Raw genomic sequence first — 25,357 nt, 5'->3', positions numbered from 1 at the left:
TTATAAACAAAACATTACATTTCTGGTTTAAAACAGTTTTAAAGTTTATACACAAACAAAAATAATTTAAAAATATCCAACTTATTGTTCTTGTTCCTAAATTCTTGTTGAATTGATTAAAGATATTTTGCACGAAACTTTTTTGTTTATTTTACTTCAGACTTTAGTACCTGTTATGGTTACGATGATATCTCTTTTATTTTCAGGTCATGTCAAAGGTCATGATTATACAAATGAATCGAACCTATAATCATGATTTGAGTGGCTGTTTATTTTAATGAACATAGTTCACCAGTGTAAAGCTCAGCGAAATATTTGCCTAAACATGATCAATCATGTCAAAGGTCGCTTGTATATGTCACCTAATCCTTGACTTTACTATGTTTTTACGCCAATATAAAGTTCAATGAAATATTTTCCTAAGCATGGCCAATCATGTCAAAGGTCGCTTTATTTTGTGGCTATACATCCCCTGTTTCTTGACCAACTTATTATGGTTACGCCAATGTAAAGATCAATTAAAACATCTGCCTAAAAATGTAGAGGTCACTCAGTCCTTAAATAGCTGTATCAATCCATACTCTTGACTGGTTTCGTCAACTGTGGGTGCTTTAGGCTTAGGAGGGCGGTAGAGACGAGGCATCTTTCCAAACATGACCTCCTTTTTGTATTTATTACTGACAACTACCTAAAATCATAATTGCATATTTAAATGATTTTTTCTTCAAAATAGTAAAAATACCTGTTAAATTACACTTTCAGATTTTGAGAAAAAACTTTTACCAAGACTACTATGACTAGGAGCCACTTTGCATGTACCTAATGTTTAACAATTTAGAACACATACATGTTAAACAAAGAACAAAATATAAAGTTAGGAGCAGTGAAAACAATTAATTCCGCTTAATTTGAGTGGAATTTAGTAGGGCTAGGAATATTTTTAAGCTCTGTCTACACTATCAAACTAGTTTTACAAAATACAAAATTGTGTGATATTCCCAAATATTGTAGTGATATGACATCATCATGTCCATAAATGGGCACATCACATTTTTTTGTCACATGAAAGTTTGATAGTGTAGGCAAAGCTTTAGGTCTTAAACGTCTGTTTCAAGCATCGTATACCCATTACAATAAAATAGACTTACCCTAATAAGAGGTTGAACAAGTTTCTTAAAGTGATCTTTTTTCTTTTTATCTGGTATTGGTTTGCCTATAGACCATGTGGTGAGCACCTTGCTGTCGTAGGCCTGCACCGCTTCAGCATCGCAGCCTGGCACGTGCAAGAGCACATCAATAATCTTTGGGTATTTTGGCCTCTGCAAATACAGAAATAATTGCACAAAGTGGTGATATATACATGTCATCAAAGAAAACTAAGCGCTGAGAGTTTAACTATAGGGTATCTGAGCATACTCTGTTCTGTATATCCACATATTATTTTATTCTTTAGGCACATGTGATCAATGATTACAAAAAAGCAAAATATTCACTGTCTTAATATCTGATACAGTAGGTGATAATCCCCCTGATACAGGGGCTATTTTGTTAACCAGTTCACCGGGGTAACTCTTTACTTGTCTTGAATGATGACCTGGGTTCTTTAAAGTAGACAGGTTATCACTGTACAATGGATCTATGGTTTGTAGTCCTTATCCAAAAAGACTTCCACCACCAGAACTAGGATTCACTTATAAGCATTCAATATTATTTGTATATTATTGCTATTATAAAATGAATATGCTAATATAAAATAAAAGGCTTACAAATACGTCATAATGGTAGATTGCGTTGTTTAGAATGGTTGAAACGTGAGAATCGTGGTGTCCGTGCACTTGCAAAGGGCGTAATACAGCAACAAACAAGTGGTTCACAGCCTCAGGTAATAGGTTACAATTCGGTAACTGTGTAAAGTAAAAAATTATTCAATAAATCATTTAAAGATTGTTTAAAGGTTTGCATGGCGAATAACAATAGTTAGTTTGCGGTTTGAGTCAACTATCCAGATTGCACCAGTAGTGACAGCTTAGTGATAATACCGAAACCGGATTATCTTTTTAGATGCGTCATCAGTATTTTTTATTGATATGTCTTTCCCAGTATTTTAATATCTTACCTCTTGCAGCAGAAGGTGGGCGACGCCTATAGCCTTGAAGTAGACATTAGAATCATCAAATGACAAAGCGGAATATACAAACAATGTAATGTTCTGCATCAGGTCCTGTTAATACAAGAAATATTCAGAATTGTGAAAATAATACAGTAAAAAATTAAGGGGACATTTTCAGGACCAAATAAAGTAGGGGTGTATCCTAAATAGGATTGACTGTAGTGGTAAAACCAGTGGCATAACAGCTATGAGTGATCACTGGCTAAACCCAGGGGCCCCGGAGCATATGAGCGGAGGAAAAAACAGTCATTTAAACGGCCAATAGCTCCAGCGTTGGAGGGCCAGTTAGGGTTCCTAAACCAGGGGCCATAGGTCTCTATGTTACGCCACTGGGTAGAACATACATTTCTTCTAGTTCATTTTATGGAAAAGCACCCCGATAATAGGAGTGTCCCGTAATTAGGGGTAGGCTGTAGTGGTAAAAAGAGTAGGGATCATTTATGGGTCTGCATTTTATGGAAAAGCACCCTCTTAATAGGAGTGTCCCGTAATTAGGGGTAGGCTGTAGTGGTAAAAAGAGTAGGGGATCATTTATGGGTCTGCAGTGGGCGTAATCTGAATTTCAAGATTAGCTTAAGTACAATTATAACTACATTAATATTTTACAATCTGAAATACCTCAGTTTTAACTATGGCTTTTCCTAGGTCACTAAGTGAAAAAAATTCTGAAGTCTTTTCACCAGGTTCTAACTTTTCTGGTTTCGCTTCTGTTTCCATCTCATCATTACCACTATTTTTCTTTAAAGCTTGATCTCGTATTCGAAACACATTTCCTGTATATACAAAACAAGAACAAAAGTTAACTGGAAAATTATTACTTTTTTGTTGAAACAAATAATAGACAAATGGTATAAATACATTTTGTTGACAGAATTTATTTAATAAGAACAAAAGTTTATCTTTTTGTGCATGATAATGAGCTAAAGAACAAATGAGATTTTGGTTTGTACCATTGCACAAGCACCATTGGTTCCAAACCAATGTTTGTGCAATGGTACAAAAACAGGACAGTAAAATAGACACCAACTTGAATCGGTTTGGTTCATATCAACCATTTAATTCAGAAAAAGTGTTTTAAAGAAAATTAAATAATTATATTGTGTCAAACGTACGCAAGAAGTCAAGATAATCTTTGGTTACATGTTTCACAACTTGATCCTCTAAAACCTCCTTCTCTGGTTCATCACTATCAGAACTGAAATAATTAATATGAAATTAACTTTAGTTTTTAGTAACTATCTTGAATAGTGAGTTTAATTCAATGATATAAACCAGTGATTTTAACTAATTTTCAACTAGACAAGAGCAAGCATTAATATTTCCTAACACTATATATACATTTACATTGCATTTGGCTAAATAATAATTAACCAAATGTTCATTTCTAAAATAATGAAACTTTTATTCCTAAAATTTCAATGACCTCCATTTGATTTTTAGTATTAGTTTATTTATTTTATAGTATTGTTCAAAACAGATAGTAAACTATAATATTAAAACAAATTTTTAAAATACAAACTTAGTAGCAGTCTTCTCATGCACTTCTTCCCAACACTGACCAAGTCGTATCAGCATATATTCGCAAAACCCTCTAAAGATCGGAATCAAGAGAGAGAAATAGAATTCCAGCGGGCAATAAAGGACAAACAATTTCAGAAAAACACGTAAATAATTGTTAAGAAAATATAATATTTTTGTGGTAGATTAATTTTTAAAAATATAACAACAATAATCAGTGATAAAATGGCTACGAGCATTCACTGGCCCCATAGCTTAAAGGGACCTGAGAGCATGAGCAGCCTCAGTCCAATTGCCTAGCATTGGAGGGCCCCTTAGGAGTTCTAAGCCAAGCGCAGTCCCCTGTGCGCGGCCAGTCTGTGGGAAGTTGGGTAGTGTTAAATTGTGAAAATCTATACAAAGGATATGAATGATTGGCCTAAGCTTGTGGTTAGGTAATAGATGAAGGCTTGTGAATGTAGTTGACAGGAGTTGTTTTGCAAGGTTTGGTGTTGCATAAAATTCATAACCAAGGCAAGTACTGGCGCCAGCTAATGTGTGATAACTAGAAAATAATAAAAACAAAACATACTATTATTTTATTTAGTACATCATTTGCATAAAATAGTAAGATTATGGTTTGATAGGGGCGGGTTTCCCGCTGTTGAATGAGTATGAATAAAATAAAATAAAAATAAAATATGAGGAAAAAACTGATAATGCCCCAAGTAACCACTTTTTTCCTGAAGGGGGAAGATCGAAGGCTCATAAAATGCATTGTTCAATGACAAATACTAAGTAAAAGATTTAAACCTTGACCTTGAAACATTTCCCAACTCAGTGTACTCTATTATAAATATAGTCTTTAGTTCCTAGACACTTTAGCCTTTACTTACCAGAGGTCATGAAGCATAGTTAGAAAGCTCTGTAGCTTATCAGGTAATGTTTTTAGTGTTTGTGAATCACAAGAGCTTATCATTGAAAATGAACCTGAAAGTAGAAATAAACCAATAGAATTCAACTGTAGCTGTAGCTTGGTGTTAGCCAAAGAGTTTATAAGATTGGCTAGAGGGTGGACTCCTCAATGGGAAGTGATTTCAACAAGATGAGAACCATTAATAATCGACTATATAAATAATTACGATCATGGTAGAAACGCAAAAACAAAATGCTGAAAAATAAAGTCTATAAATAGATTACCAAGTAGTGCTAGCCGGTCACATTCCATCATCTCATAGGCTTGTTTAAAGGCTGGGTCTACCTTGGACTGTACATCCCTTGACCATATTGCATTCATTGTCCTAAATATATACAAATGCACATTAATAACACAACATTCTGTAAGGCACCGTCTTGTTGCTGTGTAGCAGCTATTCATTTAACCTCCCATTATGCTTCATTGCCTGTAAGATCATTGTTTGTCTGCAAAACAATAGCCTAAGACAACCTAGGCACAGTTTGCTCTCCACGAGTGAAATCAAATATTTGGAAGCAATTATTAGTTGATTTTGTCATGAGAAAAAATTCTGACATGGTGGAATTTGAACCACGAAAACCAGAAAGCTAATAATAAATTTAAAATTTACCTTGTTAAAATTAAAACATTGTTTAGCAGTTGTGCAATGAGAGGAGCACAAGCGCTTCTATAGATTGGTTTCCCATTCTCCATCGTACCCTGGATAAAACCTCCCGCCATGGCCTCCTACAAAAAAAACAAAATATTTGAAAAAAAAAAAAAACAACAAGTAAAAATAGGTTCTGTAAGTCTAAATACCACTTATGCATATAACAAGGGTATGCACTCCACTCGACAATCGCAGTATATTGATTGAGAAACTCAAAAATTCATAAATAATGTGGTGTTCTGCAAACTTTATTTAAACATAACAATATCATCATTTTCTTGTGTTAATGTATTGCTTTAAATTACAATATACAGTACCTCTTCATTTTCAGGCCAGGTGCATCGTTTAGTTACTGCAACAATTGTCTGCACAGACCCAATGATGTTGGCCCTGTTCACTCCCTTTGGGTCCTGTTCGTCATATTTAGTGAGGCCTACAAATTCAACGAAATTTTCTGGAGTTGAAATTCCCCTAAAAAATAATAATAACCATCAAATTAAATGCATGTGGTTTTAGAAGATGATATCTAATATGGTATTATGTGTTTTCTATTTGAATGATTTTCTGCTGAGCACAATCCATTTAAAATTTACTATTCGAATACAAAAAGTAGTCAACGAATCTATATGCTGACTACGAAAGTTCTTAAGCAAATACAACAAATGTAATTGTCCTTACAATGTAACTTCTTGAGAATTCCATACAGTAGCAACTGGTTCTAAGATGGTTGCGAGGAAATCTCTCTGCTTTCTGTAATCGTTGAACTGGTTGCTAAGAAGTATCAAAGCCTCATAGAGGGCGACTTTCTCAAGTTGGGTCAACTGGTTCGGGTCAGCACTCAACCTTTTCGTGGCAGTATATATCTTGTTAAATTCAGGCTAAAGTTTAAAAAATCACACAAAACATATTATAATGCATAGTTCTTAAATTTCTGCACAAGAGGCTTTGAACTGTGTAATGTATTTTTTCATTTTTTCTTTTAGTTTATTCATATTGGTTTATAAAGTAAAGTTGGTCACTTTTTGCCTTCCATACATCCATAGTGTTCGATTCCTAATAACTAGGTGTAAGAAGTCATTAATAGTATGTACTGCAAATGGTTCTTTTAGTGCCAAGGGTCAGAGTTCATCCTGTAAACAGCATACTCGTAAGTTAAACCTGATTCATCTTACCATGACGAGCTCAGGATTATCGCGACACATCTTTATCAACGCAGAACAAGCATGCCTCCGTACATTCTGGACTGAACGTGTTCTAGTCTTCTGAGAGAAAAATATGCAGCATATCAAAATTATTATTAAATATATAGATAGGTCAAAGGTGAAATTGTATATTATTAACAGAAAGGTTAGTAAAACCATAACCTGTTTATCACACAGTTCATTTTGTTTTGGTAAATTTGTTTGTTTTGAAGGCTTTTTTTTAATATTCAGTTTCCTTAAAAATCATTCAACCAGATATGTCAAAGGTTATATGATTTATCAAGACCTAGGTTTGTCACATGATTTTTTGATTAAATAAAACTAGGTTTTTCACAAACATACCTTAGACTGGCCGGGTACAGAGAAAGTTACTCCTGCAAATAACTGTAAGAAAAATGTAACATTGTTATGTCAAATCATACTCTACAAAACTAAGCATAAAAAGACTAGGCCTAAGCCCCGTCGACAAGAGGGCATTCGACATAAACTACGTAGGTAGTCCATTGTTTTTCTCTATCTATCATATAATTAACCATAAAACGTACAAAGGAATGACCTGGTTTAGTGTTTTTAAAGTAATATATATATGTGTATCCTTTTTACAAAACACAAAAATTGCATGGAAAGTGTCTTTAAAAACTTGAATCAAGTTCTCCAACTTACCTTGTCAAGAATAGGTCCAAGAAAATGTGGAGAATATCTTATGGTTGGGAACAGAGTAGACACACAGCTTAGGACACACGATGCTATCATTGGATCCTATAAGAAGAATTAAAATGAGTGTATATGAGCATTTGAATAGAAATTGTTAAGCTCTGTCTACACTATCAAACTAGTTTAACAAAAAAAGTGTGATGTGAGCATTTGAATAGAAATTGTTAAGCTCTGTCTACACTATCAAACTAGTTTGATAAACAAAACAAGTGTTATATGCCCAAATATGGTAGTGATATGACATCATCGTGTTCACATCACATTTTTTTGGTCACAAAAAGTTTGATGGTGTAGACAGAGCTTAAGTTCAATTATTTTGAATGGTACCAAATTGTCATGGCTGAGTGTTTAAGGCACCTGCAAGCTATATCCACAAAATTGACACAGATTCAAGGCTCTTCACAGTAGAAAAAGTTTTTTAAATCTAATAAACTTTCCACTTACTGTAGTCTGATAAATAATAACTTGTTTCAGTAGCTCTTCGCCCTCTTGAATCGGAGGATTCACGCCTCTTAGAGTACGTGGAACAGCACTCTCCATGAACGTTGTTAACGCATCCCATTGTAACAACGATGGACTGTTGTTAGTAATGACAGTTTTCCCTAAAGTGTAGATATTTAACAAAATAATGATATAGTCGCTGTATTATATTTCGAGAGGGATCCAATGTCCCCCCGAGTACAGGTGTTCCAAAAGAGGGATTCTACGTCTGTATGTCCATCTTAAGCTCTGTCTACGCTATATAAACTTTGTGACAACAAAATGTCTTATCACTACCATATTTGGGCACATCACACTTTTTTTGTCAAACTAGTTTGATAGTGTAGACAGAGCTTAAAGGAAATGTTTAAAGTATAGTTGCTATATTATGTGTTGATCCAATTGTGTCCTATTTAATAGAGGGTGTGGCTGTTACAGTGTTAATTGTAGGACTTGGGAAAACAAGTTTTAAAGAGAACATTAATGTAGATAAATTTACAGTACAGTATATACAAACATTTTAGGATTTAACCTAGTATTTAACCAAAATCCTTGGAATGTGATTCAAATCATGATGTAAACGTTCAAGAATGTGTTCAGTTTGACCTACCTGGTTCATATCTGAGTGGTTCAGCCAGTGTCTGCTTAAGCCATGCCTCCGCAACTTGGAACGTAAGCAGTGGCTGCAGACCATTAACATACCTAACCAACTCCAAGAACAGTGAACGATATGCTGAAGTAAACACAATAAAATAATGATTTGATCAATTAAAACTAACTTTTTCACTTATGGAGATAAGTATTTTGAGCATTAGTATTATGCATATGAACAACACTCTACAGGACTGACACAGGTTTACTATACAAATGTTGAGTAGGTCAGGTGTAGGCTGGGGCAAAAATTGTAAATGTGGAAAAATAGAAACAAAATGTATAAGCACCCATGACCATGTCTTACCATGGTTGGGGCTGAGCTAAGAAAATGTTTTAAAATAGAGCTGGTTAGGTCCTCATTAATTGCATTATACTTTGATAAACTAGCCCTAAACAAGTACACCTTTTGTGTGGTGTGGATGCATAACAACCAATCAAAATCAAAAGTTTGAAGTTTAGTTTTGGCAAGACCTATTGTAATACAGTACTTACTTGCAAAAAATGAAATGAACTCATCCTCTGAATCAAAATCCATTTGGAAGTATTCTGCTTTAGGAGATGGCAACAATGATGGGTCTCCCACCTTGTATTAACAAATACATCAATTATACATGAATATATACATTTTGTAAATTAATTATAATAAACATAAAGCCACTCCAAATATGCTATCCTACTTTCACTATCCATCCATAATGTCTTAATTATTTATTAGGGGATGGTTACTTTCACTTTTTTTTGGCAAATACACACTCGCAACTTATTACACTGTCTGTAACTCCTCAATTAAATGAATATTTACTAAATAAAAACATGATGGGTGATAGGCTTACTAGCATCCTTTAAGACCCCATATAAGATAACCCCTACCCCTAAGGTGAATTTTAGGGCTCTGTAGGGGCTCAAGACGCAGACTTTTGCCTACCTTCTGAGCCTGAACAGTAACGACCTTCAGAAAAATTGGCAGGACCTCAACTAGACCTGGATCCTCCGCAATGATCGGAGTACGGAAGAACAAAGACCACGTGGCCAGAGTCATCTGACTCAGATGTACACTAGCGTGGCTAGTGAATGCCATCAGAGCTCTCAGATACTCCGTGAAGTTTTCGGGTTTTTTGGGCTCCCCTTCAGCTTCACTCGTCTCCTAGTCAAATTAGAATCGCAAAAAAAAAATTTAATATCACTGAAAAAATGATTATCTGATCACTTATAAAGCTCAGAGGTTTTGCAAATAAACCAAAATTATAATTTAGTACATGAGAGAAGTCCTACTTGGCAAGTTTGATGCAACATGACGTAGGCGCAATGCAATTGAGTTGACCAATCACAAGCACCAATTCAGATGATCCATCACTTTTTGTAATTGGCAAAATTACTTGCAGTGCACAATACCCCATTGCATTGCGTCAAAGTGATATTCAGGCTTTAACACAAAAATAATTTTTAATATTGTATATTTTGTACATTTCTTTTTATCTGGAAAACTACTGCATGAATGTTAACAACCAGACAATAATCCCTGCTCACATCCTAGAATATTTCATTATATATTGTGTGTTGTTTATTTCCCAAAAACTCTGAGTTTATAAGTATTCATATTTTTTTGTACCTATTATAAAAGCAGCAACTGAGTCCAAATTAAAACAAGATCTCATAGTAAGCAACCTGTAATTGAATTGCAAGACTTAACAAGCTAGCACTCATTAAAAGTATTATTCAAATTCAAAAAATATATTATAAATATTGATATAATAATAATAAAAGTATTATTTAATTATTAAAAATATGATGGCTTTTTGTTAAAATATTTAGAGTCAAAAATTATTCTACTTCAGTTAATGCAGTAACTACATTATCTTTACTTCATAACCTGATGAAATTATTTAGAAAGTTTTAATACACACTGTTTATTGCAATGACTGTCCCATAAACCTTTACATTCAATGCATTATTACAGAAAATTCAGTTACTGCAGTAACTACAGTAGAATAATTGTAACATGAACCAAAGTTATTCAAGTATATTGAAGTTACAGTATACATAGAGTATGTTAACTTTGTATTATTTGACTGTTTATTAAACATAATTTCATATTTTAAGAAGGAAAATACTACAGTTGGTCCGTCCTTAGACACACTCCTATTCCAATGGAAACAAATTAATGAAATGATATTTACAAATGTAAACAGCAAAGTTATTTAATTTATTCCATTTTAAATTTCAATGAAGATTGTTTACCCATAAAGAAGTCATCTGAAACCCCATGCCTGTCACACATCGACAAATCTTTTTCAGGAAAATGTAATTTTGTTCGTTAACTGGCTCTGCACTTGCCATCCTGTAAGATTAAAACATTTTTTTAAATAAAATGTTGGTCAAATAATTTTTTTAGAAGTAAATGTACAAATACAATAGATTCTTATTGAATATTTTCCATTCAAGATTTATTGTAAAAAATATTATCATAATTAATATAATAATAATCTCTCTATACATCCGCTTGTATGAGGGCGTTTATCCATGCTATATTAAAAGCGTTTCAAATCTTCAATCCATAAATCGATATTAAATCAATAGGCATATTATGGTATTATGTATATTTATTTATTTAAAAAAATTTTCCAACAAGTAATAAAAGAATGAAGAAGTTGTTGCACTTACTGGGCTGCACTTAGTATAGCAATCATAGCAGCTTTACTGAACATAAAATCTAAAGGCTGTTTGTCTCGATCCTAAGAAAATAAAGAATTCAAACTGTCTGCATTAATTGCTGTATGTTCCAAAAACTTGCCCTATAGCCTTCAATATTTGAAAAATTATATTTAAATTGATGGATTATTAACATGTTTTTAATTAATTTTTAATATATCTACAAAAGCTGCCCAATTAACCATCACAATACCAAAATATCATGAAAAGCAGTTTTGTAACCTTTTCAAGACCATGTCAAAACTATTCTACTGAAGATACTGCAGTAAATAAATTTTCTTTACTCTTTAACGGTTTATAAGTTCTGACTTGAATGAATGAAGTGTGATGCTGTGCAAAATATGAATAGCTGCAGTGGTTGCACAATTACTGCAGTAGAATTATTTTGTCATGGTCCCTTTAATTATTACAAATACCAAATATAATTGTAATTATAAATCACAATAATTTAATAAATTTAATTATTACTCACCTTCCTATTAAAAATAATACTTAAAATTTCAGCTGCATTATTTCTCAACTCCTTTTCCATTACCAGTTCATACAAAGTCTGCGAGAGATAGCCATCGTTCAAGAAAACCATTGGAAGCGTGACCCATTCCGCAAACGCAGCGATAGTTTCTAGAGTTGCATTTGTGAGCTTGCATGCTACTTTCATCTGAAAGGTTAAAGGTTAAGTGGTGAGCTATATTCGGATGATATGAATGAAAACAGGAGTTTGCTAATTTTTAAAAGATGCTTTAAACACTAAGCCTAACACAATACCGTAAAACCTCAAATAGAAGACCATTGCTTGATTTTGAGATGGGCTTCTTTTCAAGATTACTTTTTCAAACCACAGAGGAAGGCTTCTTTTCGAAAAAAGGAAGCCCAGTTTTCAAGGTTTTACTGCATATATGGTATAAACTATGCATAAATAAGATGATTTTAATCAGTGATGGACAATTTTAGAAACAGCAGTAGTTCAATCTATTCCTTTTTCATGGCAACTTACCTCAGGGCTGTTCGCACTGGTATTTGCTTTCTGAAACAACAATTATATATACTGTATAATTATTCATTAAACTTTATTTCAGGGTGAACGGAGAGTTTTAACAGCTGCACTACAGCAGGAAAGGTGATTTGAAGGGTTCCTCTACAGAAAATAATGCACAAATATACAATACTATTAACAAAGACTATTTCAAAGTTGGAAGCTCTAATATAGAAAGATAATTATATGACTACTTACAGCTTGTTTATACATCTCCCAGTGTACTTTAAGCATTCCATAAATAAACTCTAACAATTCCTTCATATTTTGGTTTAATCCGGTCACAATGTCCTTACGACGTTTTTGGTCGAAATTTTGAAAAGCAACAACATCTTCGACTAAACGCAACAAAATTAGAAGCACCAGTTCACACTGTGTTCCCTAAAAAATAACAAATGATGGCATATTCAGGCTTGGGAATGTACACATACATTATTATAACAACATTATTTTATAACATTTTTTGTTCAACAATGAATGTTTTGTATACATTGAATAGATACAATATTGACTATTCTACAAGGTGGAGCCAAGGTAAATAGAACAGACACTCCTCGAGCATTGTTCAGGTGGTAGAACAAATCTTCTCGGACTATAAACCGTAGGTCCAGTGTACACATCTGGCTTATATGCTTTAAAGAACCCAGTACATCTTTCAGAAGATTATGGGGTTACACAGGTGTACTGGTCCATTTAGCCCCTGTCGTTGTGGACAGACGAACAAGTGCCGTTTTTTGGCAGCACTCGACACGAAGGGACCCTTAGGGGAGTAGAAATTGTGGTATGTGTCGTCCACACCTTTGCTCAATTCAGTCCAGACACAGGTTAATATTCCTTCATTCAAATTTATTTACAGCAGTTAATCTTTCAATTCATTAAATTATTTGTATTTTTTTAATTTGCATAAAATTATTTATTGGATCTTCTGGTAAGTGTACGGTACTTACTCCACTTTTTGCAAGAGGATCAAGTTCAGTTAGCATGCTTTCCCATCGCTGTGGCCATTCCTTCTTTATCATTTCAACCATGATCCTTGAAAGACCATCTTTAATGAATATCTCTTCCGATAAAATGTCTTTAACACCCTAAAAAAAACACAAAACATACAATAGTATCAGCTAGTATGGTTAAATTGACATATTTTAAATGTAATTGGTAAAAAAGAAAAGATTTTAAACTTACAGTTTGAATGAGAGAAATTGTAGCTTCTTTGAAAATTCCCTTCTGTTGTGGGTTCATATCTAACCATCGAAATCTATAAAAAAAATAATCAAAATTTTGGTGTGGTACTTTAACTGCCTTGTCTATACGATATCTACTGTAGGTAGTGTATTATAACTCCCCTCTCTTCCCCTTATAAACATTCATTGTATAACATTCATTGTATAACATTCATTGTATAACATTCATTGTATAACATTACATAAAGTACTATGGAGACAGTGTGTTTATTATTTTTGTTGAAACATTTTGTGAACGGTATAAAACATGACCATGAAAGGACAACTTACTTGGCACAATGTTCTAGAATTTGCAGTCCAAAATGTCTTATGATTGGAGGGTAGACCGTCTTGGCAAGTACCATACCACACTCAACACACAACGGAGAACTTTCTTTAAATTCCTCACAAAACTGAAAGAAAAACCATATATTATTTGTCAAAAGTTAATTAAACCAAAGCTAAATACATTTTCGCAAATATCTATTTAAAAAAATTTAATAACATGTGTGAAAATGTATTTGCGAGTAGGCTAGCCCTCTAGAGCCAAATTATTATGTGCAAAAGAATATATTTATCTGACCAATCAGAACCTGGCTCTAGGTAGGAGGCCTAGTAGGGCCTATTTTTAGGCCTAGTAGGCCTACCTACCTAGTACTAGGCCTCTCTACTACATTTATATTTATTTTAAAACAAACATTTAGGCCTAGCCTAGCTAGGCCTAGCTAGTTAGGCCTAGCTAGCCTATACCTAGGACGTACACTCATACTGCATCTGCATTTATTTATGAGAATCACCCAACTTATTATAAATATAATATAAGTTGAAACCTATTTATAAAAAAAAACCACACAAACTGGGAAATCCCACACGCTCTAGGCCTACAAATAATACGTGATATCTCTCTCAAACCAGCTTCCTATACGCGGGATTTTTAGCTACCGACCCTGGAGTGGCATATGAATAGTTTAGGCCTACACAAAACTTACATGATAAGCTTCTGTACGCTGCTGGTGTGAAGCAGATGGATCCATTGTAATGTTTACACTATGTATGAGCTTCTGGACAGTACTATCCAGATGTAAAGCGCACATTTTTGGTGTTTTTCTCTCCAATTTTAGGCCTAAATCAAAACATTACATGCACCGCCGTGCGGCGGGTAGATCATCGCACCCTAATTTTTCACTTACTCACACTAGTACGACACTTCGAGGAGTACGAAGATGTGATGTACATTAACAAAAATTATCTCGCCTTAACGTGTGTTCGCCCTTCTGGATTTTACCGTATTCAATGAAGCGGAAAAAATAACCTCCAATCTTTATCAACGATGACATCCAGTAGTGATAGCAGTAATTTAACGCCAAATTCCAGAATTATAATACAAAGATGTTTATCAGCAAGACTACAAATAAAACCACCAACCGATGAAAATGATGCGGAATGGGTTGAAGTTAGTATAGCACAAAATGAATACCAGTCCAATTAAATAATTGTTTACCAAAATTTAGGGCGTTTCTAAGGTGTGGTACTCGCGATAAAGTTACTTAACCAATTTTGAGTCGAAATAAACGACAGGTGCGAAACGGAACTAGCGCCAAATTAGTCTTTTTTTTTAACGTATTGCAGTGTATTGTTAATAGGTCTGGACTAAAATTCTCCACTTGGAAAACTCTATGCATGCGCAACCTCTGTGGTCACCACCATTAAGATGGCAGGATGATCTGGTGCGAAGATGCAAAGCAAGCATATAGTACAGAACACATATGATTTGACCATAAACATCACAGTTTTTAGATGTTGTTGCTTGTTATTGGTCAAATTAAATACTCGAACATGTACATCTCTTTGTTGCTTCCTCTGCTTTTTCTTTTTATCTATTTTTTATGGGCTAAGTTCATATACATTTTATCTGTCAAGGAGGCAAAAAGCACCCTAGTGCTCAACCGTAGATCTAACATATCAACACAATTGATTTTAATTACTTTTTTTGGTGCAAGCAACTCTTAACTTGAATTAATTCTATGATACAATTTTTTCAACAGATTGGTGAAGGATGTGTCGTCTATGTTTGCTTTTTAAAAGGAGCAACTAGTGAAACAGTCAAAAAGATGGGTAAGTTTTTAACAAAAATACATAAAAAACATTGCAAAAATTTAAACCAATAATGCAATATGTATTTGGTGTAGAAAACCTGGTGCTGAAGAGGTGTAGTATAATTAGTATAATATAACAGTAGAACATCTATATGACATCTTCGGTACCAAATGAAGTGCCCTCTGAATAGTGGATGACCTACCCTAGTAAAAACCTACGTTTCCTCTTGTTCCACGGAAAAGTGTTCCCCTGAATAGGTGTCCAAGGTTCTACGGTAGCTTTTCATTTTCATGATGCGGCCGGCCGCATGCGAGAGTAAAACGCAAGTGCAACCTTAGAAATATATGAGCAAGCATAGACAAATCTTTTTGCTTGCATGTAGTCAAGACGAGCATTGTAAAACAAAAAATTGCTATTTAATGGCAGGACAACCAAGTTGTATTTATATATAGTTTGTATTTATTTTCTTTTAGCATTAATGGTGATGAATGTAAAGCTAAGTGAAACGAAAGAAAAAAATGTCTCTATTCTCGATTTGCCGGGAAGTGTTCTCATAATCCCACAAGCAACTTTAGGGGGAAAGGTGAAAGGTAAAATGATGCAATATCATTGTAACATAGAAAAAGGCATTGGACGTGAACTTTATACAGAATTTGTACAAATGTGTAATGAGTTAATGGAGAAGAGTACAAAATATACCGAAGCTAGTTGTGTGGTTAGAAATGGGACTTATGGAAATCGGCAAGTATTTTCTACTGTAACTAATGGACCATATACGCATTACTTTGAATTTTGAAATACGTTACCAAACTAGTTTTTGAAATTGGTTTACATAAATACATCCACAAAAAAATCAAGCTTTGTAAATGAAACATTGAAATATCTTTGACGTTTTCTTTTTATTATTGACATAAATATACATTTTTACAATACTTCTGAAGACTGATTTCTCACTGATTTTTCTTGTACAAAGACAATTACAGTATCTTAAAATTCGGAATAAAATTACCAAAATTCCAAACTGTGCACCATTTTACTACATCAGAGAACTCATCAACAATTCCATAGAGTGTATAAAATTTCTCCCTGGTATCCTCTTCCAATCTACCTCTCTGAAGGACGTTGAAAAGTGTTCATATTTGGGATCGGTGATGATGTTTTTATTGCTCTCAATACTGGAAAAAACAGGCTTTGTTGTACCTTGAACAAACACTTTAATTCCGTGTAGTGGATCCGATCGAACAGAAATTGTACTAAAATTAAAAAATAATTAAAGATAATAAATCCTAAAATGGCAAAGAATTAATACAGTTTTGTTGTTTACTAACTGTGGAGTGACCATTGACTGAGTAAGAGATATGCACTATATTTTCTTATAAAAACACAAGCTAATTGGACCTTGCCGAATTGGACCTTGCCAAATTCCCAGCAAATAAGTACAGCAACCAATCTCATTTCATTTATTTATTTAGCCATAAAAATATACAACAACAAAATATATACAGAAATAGTGGAGCTGTAGCTTGGTGGTTAACTTGCTTGCCTTCCAATCCCAAGGTCCCGGGTTCAATCCTGACCTAGTGCAGGGTTGTAACTCATGAATCTTTCAACTCCACTCCCTAAGCCTCAAATGAGACTTAGTTTATAAGCACGATAAATTATTAAATAGTTTATCCATCCTGTAATTGGCGAGTTACTCGCTGTTGGATGAGTATGAATAAAAAAATTAAAAAAATAAAAAGATAAATTTCGTCGTTGGCTATGGGCGCCAAAAGTAAACTCAATTACTATAGCCTAAGAAATTCAAATATAATATTATATAAAAAGGTATAAAAATACATCATGCATAAAAAGACCTTCCTAAGCTCCTAGTCAATAGCCATTAACAGCCTCATAAGATATTACATGTTATAACTCACTATTTTCCATTCGGTGTCGACAGCAGGAGAGAAGAAGCATTTCCAAGTTTTGCCATATCACCCACGCCGACTTGCATGTTGTGTTGAAGAATATTCATACGTGTAAGCTTAGCAAGAAATGACAATGTGTTCATTTGATGGAAAGACACCTGTAAAAAAATTTAAAATATTGAACCACCTGTAAATATTAAAATTTGTACATGAAAATGACCACAGTATTAAAAACAATTGCAAGGGTTGAATTTTAATGATTAGGCCCTGGAAAACAATCCTCTTTAGAGCAACATCTACCCCTAGAATAACTATCCCCATTAATATACCTGTGTTAGAAGGAGATCATATAGATCTTCTTCTTCATGTGACAGCTGTGTAACTCGTCCATCTCGTAAAACGGCTCTGACATGGTCACACTCAACAAACAGTTGCAACAGGGTTCTATAAATAAAAAAAAGTATTTTGGCTCAAATATTCAAATATGAAAAGATATATTCTATTAATATAATAATAATAAACTTATTCCCAGTTAAATCGGAAAATGGGAAATATTTAAAAGCTGCAAGCTAAAATTACCCTGACCAGTTAATACACATAAAAGTATGACATCATGAAGTTCAGTGAAAAAGCAGAAAATAAACTTACTTTTGTATTTGGTCGTATCTCTGGGATACAATATCTAGTATAACAGTAGACTGCAGAGGTTGAGTGAACGATCCCCAATGCGCAATTAACGTTGGATCACTGTGCTCTTTTGTAAATTCATCTATCACTTTTGCAACCCTTCAAATAAAGTAAAAAATTTTAAATATTATTACCTCCGACAAGGAGGTTATGTTTTAATTTGTGTTTGTTTCTTTCATTCTATATTTAATTGTTAGGATTACTCAAAAAGTTATGGCCCGATTTTTATAAGATTTTATAGGATGGTTTCATAGCTGTATGGGAACACATCATTAAATTTTCATATACATAGGGAGAGGTTTTAGCTCTCTGAGTGCCCTTCTAGTTTTCCATTGTGATTTTCAAAAACTTATAATAAAACAAAACTGTTTCACATGATTTACAATTAATGGTTTGCGCCCATGTCTCCATATTGACCGTTTGAACCTTTAACACATGAACTTCTGTGTTATTAGTTAACCGCTATGCTATAGAACAGCAAACCTCTTTTTTACCTACCTCTTTCTAAGAACTATATGTTTAGCTTGCTTTATTATTCTTTCAAGAATGCATTCCCTGAAAAATAATGAATAAATGTTTTAAATATAATAATATATGGTAAAAGTATTATTATTATTATTTATAAGCTTATCTGGAAACAGAGGAAATTCGGATTAGGCTCTTTACAGACCCACGACAGGTAGAAGTGCAGCGTCCACTAGATCAGCACACTGGGAGACGATCCCTCTTTCGAATAGTGTACCTATTGTTCTTTAACATGCATATTATACACAGGACCAACGGCTTTACGTCCCGTACGAAGGATGTGGCAATGATAGTAAAGCACTTTGCCTAAATGATACAATCAGTATGGAACAGATAGGCTCGAACCCATGCCTATCCCATGCTAGTCCGTTGTTATCATTACACAATCACTTTCTGGTATATACAGCACCCAACGCAATATTTCCAGATGGCCTCGCATCCAGAACGCAACTGAACCCAACGTTGCATAACTTCAGTGATTTGACGAGTGTTTCAACGTAATGTGGCCGTTTGTTTTTTATGGTTAACAATGGCGAAATTAGATCACATTGATTCTTGGATTTGTCGCACCCTGTTTTTATTTTTAAATCATGGATATGCCTCTACTGCTTACCCTGGTTGCTTGTCCATAACTTCTTTCTTGGTAGACGCAGTAGGTCCAGCTAGCCTACGTTTCTTACTAACAACGTGAGACATGGTGACTGGATGAGGGGTTGCTGTGTACTGGTTACTTATGTGCAAAGCTTTCAGCATTTGATGCAGTGAATGCTCCAATGATGTGTTCTGGTCACTTGCCTGCATGGCTGGGATCTGGGTGGATGAATCGAAGAATAGCCGACAAGTTAGATTTACAGACTAAATAAAGCAATTCCAGGAAATTTACAGCGTGGTTAAAGAAATAAGCACACCTGTTCTAGTTATAGTTGTCCCAGAGGATCAGATGAGATATAGGGGGATTAGTAGTTGTACTCATCATGATACAATACACAGGCTTAAGCCATATCTCCCAGTGGTGCCTATCTCCTCTCCGGAACCACCCCTGCACATGGTACAAATTAAAATTGTCAACATTGCTCTACTGCAGTTATTGCAGCAACTACATTTTATTTACTCTGTAAGCTTTTTTCTGGGTTGTATTAATCATACACATTGTTTATTGCAGTGACTGCCTCACAAACTTCTACAACAAAACAAACTAAATTTCTACTCTGAATTTATATTATAACCTTTTGACCTACCCCATCGTCAGCTTGTGAATCATGACATAGTGTAATCCTGAGTTGTACTCGTGGGAACAATGAGCATATTATTTGGTTACCGATGACAAGATGTGGTATAGGGGACTTCAACTGGACAGCTTCCCTTGCAATCTAAAAATAAAATACAACATTATCGCCTTTCATACCTTACTTAGCTTATCTGAAACATGGTATACAGTATTTCTATAAATAACAAAATGTGGCAACGGCAGGTGGATAAAAAATATTGAGAGAGAAAAATTCCCCTGCCCTCTGAAACTGTTAATATTGTGCTATTTGTGCACTGTACTGTTGGTGGTTCTTGTTTAGAATTTTTAATTAGCGATGCTATAATGAATGTTTTATGAGTGCGGTACAAATAATTTCATGAGGTCAAAGATGAAATTCTATTTTTACAAGGCGACTGTTAAATAGTACGTACTATTGCATTACCCAAAATCGTCCAATCAAATGACAGGAATTAATTTATAATTAAGAATATGCAACACAAATTACAAGCTAGATAACAAGAAGGGGTAAGTATAGAAAGTACTGATGGGCTCAAACAAACATGAGATGTTTTAGCGCACACAGCTTAGTGGCTACCATCACCTCATCTGTCAAAATACTTAATACTGTGATATATGTAATCAAATGACTTTACATACCTGAGAGAAAAGCTCTTTACAGAATAGCACATTTTGAGCTGCTTCCAGTCTCTCCTGCCAATGAGCATTAGCTGATACTTTGGTACGACTCATCTGAGAGACAACTGTTGAGGCTATGTCTGCATCACCTACAATCAATAACAAATATGAAATACAGTGGAGAATAAGGGACATTGTTGAGTCAAAATGTATTGTCCTCCAAAACATGCAACATTTTGTAGTTTTAAAAGGTTACTTACTTCTGCAGAAAAAAAAACACACAATTTTGTATTTTATTATATGAAATTAAAATGTTTTTACACATGTTTTCAATAATTTTTTTCAGGAGGACAAAATATCTTTAAGAGATAACTGATGTGTAAAAACAGAAATGTTAAAATGTAGCAGCCGTATGTTTGGTTTACTCTAAGTTATCTAAATAACAAACCTGATTGTATAATAACTTGTATATAACTAGTTCCCTCAAGATCAGTAGGTACCACAACTTGGAGTGGTCGTTTATTTATACCAACTGCAGTAGGATCTTGCGTGTCAATATCTGATGTTTTAATTACTTCAAATACACCACTATGCCAAAATCTTGAACCAGCTACAAAAAATAAAAGAAAATAAAAAACAAATCCAGGTGAAACATCATCTAAACATGTTTAAAATAACTTGGAGAGAGATGATTTAAAGGCCTAAAAATAAATTTGTTATGTTGGCCAAACCCAAATTTGTTTTTTATATTTTTATATTTTCTATAGGACCCTTTATTTTATATTTAGGCCCAGTAGTATTAGTAAGATATTAAACACAACATCAGCTAAAAAATCTCAACCCGATTTAATTGATTCTTTAGCAACATAGATTTCTTTCAAAGTTATTTAAGGAATATTTATTATGCCAATCTAAGGGTTTCTCACCGGACTTGAAGCTAAGATCACCCAGTATACTGTTTCCAACTTTTTTTAACCGCCAGTGCTGACAGAGTTTCAGGAGTTCCGCATGGAAATCTGGTACATTTGCTTCTGATGGAGGCTTACTTAGCATTTTAGCACCCTTCAGCAAAATATCGGCCACAGTTGCTAAACTCTACAAAGAGGTAAACTTATTTAATTCATTCCGTTTCTCTTGTACAATGAGTGAATATATGGACAAGTAACCATTCAGGATTGATGGGTTAAAGACTTCACGGTCACTCGCCACCACCGCTGTGCAACAGGTGAATGTTTTTTTAATTGGGTTAAGAACAAGGTTTGCTGTGGTTCATTATAGTAATTTGTGGGACCCTGGTTCATTAGGGTTCACTGTGGTTTATTATTGTTGTTTGCTGTGGTTCATTGGAGTAATTTGTCGTACCCTGTGGTTCATTATAATATTGTGGTTTGTTGTTATGGTTCATTGGGGTCCACCAAGGTTTAATTGGAGTACAATAATTTGTGATGCTCTATCAAGCACAAATCCATCTATTCTTACTTTTTTCTTTGTAACTAATTTAAGAACTTGTCTATGAGGAGGCGCCTCTTGGTTGACTGGATCAAATACTAGATACTTCTTTTCTTGGCCAATGTGAAGTATATCAGACAATACACAAATCTCTGTGAATGCAGTCCTAAGTGAAAAACAGTAAAATAGTATTATTTCTTTTCATTATTCTCAATATAAAATGTGACATACAAAATATTGCTCAAAAGACAAATTGCATGCAATTAACAACGTATAAAAATAATATAAATAGTTTATCATAATGCTGTATTATGAGATTAGGATTTCTACAAAGAGTGTGCTAAAAATCAATTAGGCTTATAAATTAAACAAGTTAACAATTAACATAAAAATCTCTAATTAATAACATTATTAGATAATTTGTATTTACTGTAAAATCGATAATTCAATTAACCTTACCTAAGTTTATTTCTAACACTCTCCCATGGCCACTGAGGATGTTGAAAAGATGTGGTTCCATCAGCATTATCTGCCTCCTCTTTTTTCTCTTCTTCTTCAACTTTATCAAAGTCAATTTTCTGTGCTAACTTTGCCAAGTTTTCAGACATAGACAAAGGCCTGCAAAAAAAAAGTGAGCTTTTATTTATGACAGCTGGTAGTGCTAGCATTATTCATAAACAAATATATTCCTAAACCAACGTAGGCCTATGCCATATGTATCATTAACCGAATCTTGCATATGCAGCAGATCCAGCCAGGGGGAGGGCGGTGGTGGTTGGTTGATGCATGAACAAGAAGTATGGCTAGCGCCGGGCCTAGCCTCTTTCTTACTTATCTATTAGCTAGCTAAACTTAGCAGACAATTGTATTAAACATTTTTTTATTCATTGAAAATATTCCTACTTGTTATACGTCTCTTGTCCATCTAGAGCAACTTCTTGAACTTGATTTTCTAACAAAGATTCAACACTCACTTGCACCGAGTGGGCCGCCATGTTTGTTGATCGCAATGACTGATGCATTGTGGGATCTCATGACATCATCACTAATGCCAAGGGTCATCTTCGACGGACGGCGAAAATGGCCGGTAGGTTGTCTTTGTACCTTTGTATTTAAATCCATTTTTCTGTGTTTCTAGCTAACGTACAATAACTGTGAATAAATGTATGTTTACTTTATTTCAGAACCTTCGACCAAGTTTTACTGTAATTATTGTCAAGAGGAGCTGAAAGGCGTGAGAGTGAAATGCATCGAATGTTCCGAAGCTGATTTCGATCTTTGTTTACAGGCAAGTTGTAACCTTCATTTACATAGAAGGAAGTGCAGTACGTACGTGTAGATAGGTCAGGAATCCCCTTCTGTTATCTTTTGTTCAGGCCTGCAAAAAACCAATCTGTGCTTTTGTGAGGATAATAGCCTGATCGGATTTAATATAATGAATGCGATAGGTAGTACTGTAGACTTTAGTACAGTATTTATATTTTTGGATGCACATCTTTTTTTTATATAATTGGGAGTGACCCTGGTGTGCCAGTGATTTGTTATGGGTCAGTGAGTTTGCTCAGGTCTTTAAATAATTGTTTACTGTTGAATGAATTTGTTTTGTGTTCTGTGTACCCTCTGCATAAATAATAACATTTTACCTAGCATTTAGTAAAGCATAGCTTTAGATTTTTTTCATTTTATTTTTATGCCGATGTTTTGTAATAATTCTTTTTCTAAAAATTGTTTTACAGTGCTTTTCTGCTGGTGCGGAAATTGGAACACACCTCAAGTCTCATGACTATGAAGTCTTGGTAAGTATATACAAATAATAAATGTTTATAAGTGCGATGGTGCAAATAATTTCATGAGGTGAAAGATGAAATTCTATTTTCACTGACCTTGTTGTTACAGTATGAAGGAGAGGTCGTGTTGTGTGCATTGCCGTTTCCGTTCGCAGATCAACAGACCGTACTGCTATTGAATTTCATTTTTTCGTACACAAGAAGATATTTTTTCATACAACAAAAGGGGGAGGGAGGTAGTACTATTAAAGAGTACGTACTATTGCATGCCATGTAACCAACAATCGTCCAATCAAATGGCTGGAATCTATATAGGTGTTAATATATAAAATACTACAATGTGTACTGTATTTGCATTTTTACAAACTTAGTACAATTTCAGATATATTAGCTAATCCCATCAGATATATTAGCTAATCCCATCAGATATATTAGCTAATCCCATCAGATATATTAGCTAATCCCATCATCAAAGTAATTAAGTGTACACTCAATTTTCAACCAATAAATTAACAATTAAAATACAGTATCAAGCAAAAAAATCAGTTTAGTTATTAATTATTATTTGTAAGGGTTGGACCTTGACAAAAATTGTAATATATTATATACAAAATAATATGATATATTTAAGGTATTAATGACAAAGTCACATCCATGACCTAATATGGATGCAAATGCATAACAATTTTAAAAGCTAGATTAATATTCCAATAATATAAAAATTGGATAAAAGATAATATTAAAATTGTGTTCAAGCTTTGAAGATGATTAAACTACTTTTTCATGTGTGCAACCATTGAAAAATAATTCTGTGTGTGGTATAATAACATGCAACAAATTCAAACCTCCAAGGGGAGCATTCTTGGTCATGCATGATTAAGCATAGATTAAAATATTGAGAGATTATTATAGTATTTACATAGAACGTAAATGGTTGTCGTGGAACATATAATAGAAATGCTTCGTGTTATCGTGGAGGAAAAAATAAATATTTTTTTCTCTATGGTGTTATAAAGTATACCTAGTAATTTGTATTTCAGTTTTACCTCCAATTTAAGATCACTTTTAGGACCAAATTTTAATTTTCTTTAAAATATATCACTTAAAAAATATTCTTTAAACAAATCAGGCAAAGTAAATTAATTCTAAACCGCTCGGTGAAATACTGAAATTTAATTAAATAATTTGAAACATTCTTTGTGATTTCTCTGTAAGTACATTTTAATGTAAATGAAAATAGATATTTATTATAAATGTAATTTTTATTCATGGCTATAGTTTATTAGAAATATATTTTGACGTACAAAATGGGATTTAGGTCACTGATTGGAGTTAGTAATTAATCAAATTATAAAATAATATTAATTTCAATAATTCAAATTATTTACTCGAATATAGTCCCATGCTGGAGAATAATCTCACTCCTTAAGTTACTTTAGGCTAAATTTTCTACCCAGGGAATATACTTAGTCATATGGTAATCAGTTTAATAATATTATAGTGTTATTCTCATTATTTTATTTTATTTTATTTTATTCAATCAAAACCAACAGCGATAAATACCGCCACTAACAGGTTTGAAACAACAATCTTAAAAAGATCCATAATTTATAGATATAACAAACTAAATTTATGGATAAAATTCCAGATGGAAAAGGAAGGAAATTCCAACATCCTGATTATAATTATGTTATTGTTATTATAGGAAGTTCA

The 25,357-nt window shown here is 33.7% G+C and overlaps 4 protein-coding genes across 6 annotated transcripts in view; 2 read left to right on the top strand and 2 right to left on the bottom strand.

Annotated features, from left to right (window-relative positions):
* Positions 1–125: 125 nt before the first annotated feature.
* On the bottom strand, positions 126–14,436 carry LOC140061026 (exportin-5-like). Of its 3 annotated transcripts, none has more exons than XM_072107427.1 (29): positions 14,294–14,436; positions 13,596–13,717; positions 13,267–13,339; positions 13,032–13,169; positions 12,283–12,465; positions 12,046–12,075; positions 11,524–11,709; positions 11,004–11,074; positions 10,581–10,680; positions 9,268–9,486; positions 8,835–8,925; positions 8,299–8,421; positions 7,653–7,810; positions 7,158–7,253; positions 6,837–6,878; positions 6,465–6,554; positions 5,971–6,170; positions 5,610–5,763; positions 5,254–5,369; positions 4,868–4,968; positions 4,564–4,657; positions 4,097–4,232; positions 3,690–3,835; positions 3,283–3,365; positions 2,789–2,943; positions 2,117–2,221; positions 1,767–1,904; positions 1,149–1,319; positions 126–688 (listed from the first exon to the last, which is right to left on the bottom strand). In XM_072107427.1, the coding sequence occupies exons 1-29, from the start codon at positions 14,396–14,398 to the stop codon at positions 551–553; spliced, it is 3,564 nt and encodes a 1,187-aa protein (XP_071963528.1). In that variant the 5' UTR covers positions 14,399–14,436; the 3' UTR covers positions 126–550. The 3 variants fall into 3 exon arrangements, with proteins under 3 accessions (XP_071963528.1, XP_071963529.1, XP_071963530.1); XM_072107428.1 differs by having other exon boundaries at positions 6,465–6,551; XM_072107429.1 differs by having other exon boundaries at positions 9,268–9,483.
* A 159-nt stretch (positions 14,437–14,595) lies between these two features.
* On the top strand, positions 14,596–16,336 carry LOC140060098 (D-aminoacyl-tRNA deacylase 2-like). The gene is made up of 3 exons (XM_072106167.1): positions 14,596–14,757; positions 15,350–15,419; positions 15,875–16,336. The coding sequence occupies exons 1-3, from the start codon at positions 14,635–14,637 to the stop codon at positions 16,195–16,197; spliced, it is 516 nt and encodes a 171-aa protein (XP_071962268.1). The 5' UTR covers positions 14,596–14,634; the 3' UTR covers positions 16,198–16,336.
* A 101-nt stretch (positions 16,337–16,437) lies between these two features.
* LOC140060097 (mediator of RNA polymerase II transcription subunit 17-like) lies at positions 16,438–22,864 on the bottom strand. Its single transcript, XM_072106166.1, has 13 exons — positions 22,761–22,864; positions 22,317–22,475; positions 21,888–22,023; positions 21,335–21,503; positions 20,857–21,018; positions 20,430–20,557; positions 19,762–19,893; positions 19,137–19,333; positions 18,497–18,553; positions 17,960–18,097; positions 17,641–17,755; positions 17,321–17,469; positions 16,438–16,654 (listed from the first exon to the last, which is right to left on the bottom strand). Exons 1-13 carry the CDS (start codon positions 22,850–22,852, stop codon positions 16,438–16,440), a joined length of 1,851 nt encoding a protein of 616 aa, XP_071962267.1. The 5' UTR covers positions 22,853–22,864.
* Positions 22,865–22,937: 73 nt separating this feature from the next.
* The window catches only part of LOC140061029 (transcriptional adapter 2-beta-like), a 30,380-nt gene continuing 27,960 nt past the window's right edge, over positions 22,938–25,357 (top strand). Inside the window, exons 1-3 of the mRNA XM_072107432.1 lie at positions 22,938–22,944; positions 23,042–23,145; positions 23,594–23,653. Coding sequence (XP_071963533.1) covers positions 22,938–22,944; positions 23,042–23,145; positions 23,594–23,653 — 171 coding nt within the window. The remainder of the gene's footprint in view (positions 22,945–23,041; positions 23,146–23,593; positions 23,654–25,357) is intronic.

This window comes from Antedon mediterranea, chromosome 10 (genome assembly GCF_964355755.1).
Source record: "Antedon mediterranea chromosome 10, ecAntMedi1.1, whole genome shotgun sequence".
Taxonomy (NCBI): Eukaryota; Metazoa; Echinodermata; class Crinoidea; order Comatulida; family Antedonidae; genus Antedon; species Antedon mediterranea.
This window is presented reverse-complemented; position numbering and strand designations above follow the sequence as displayed.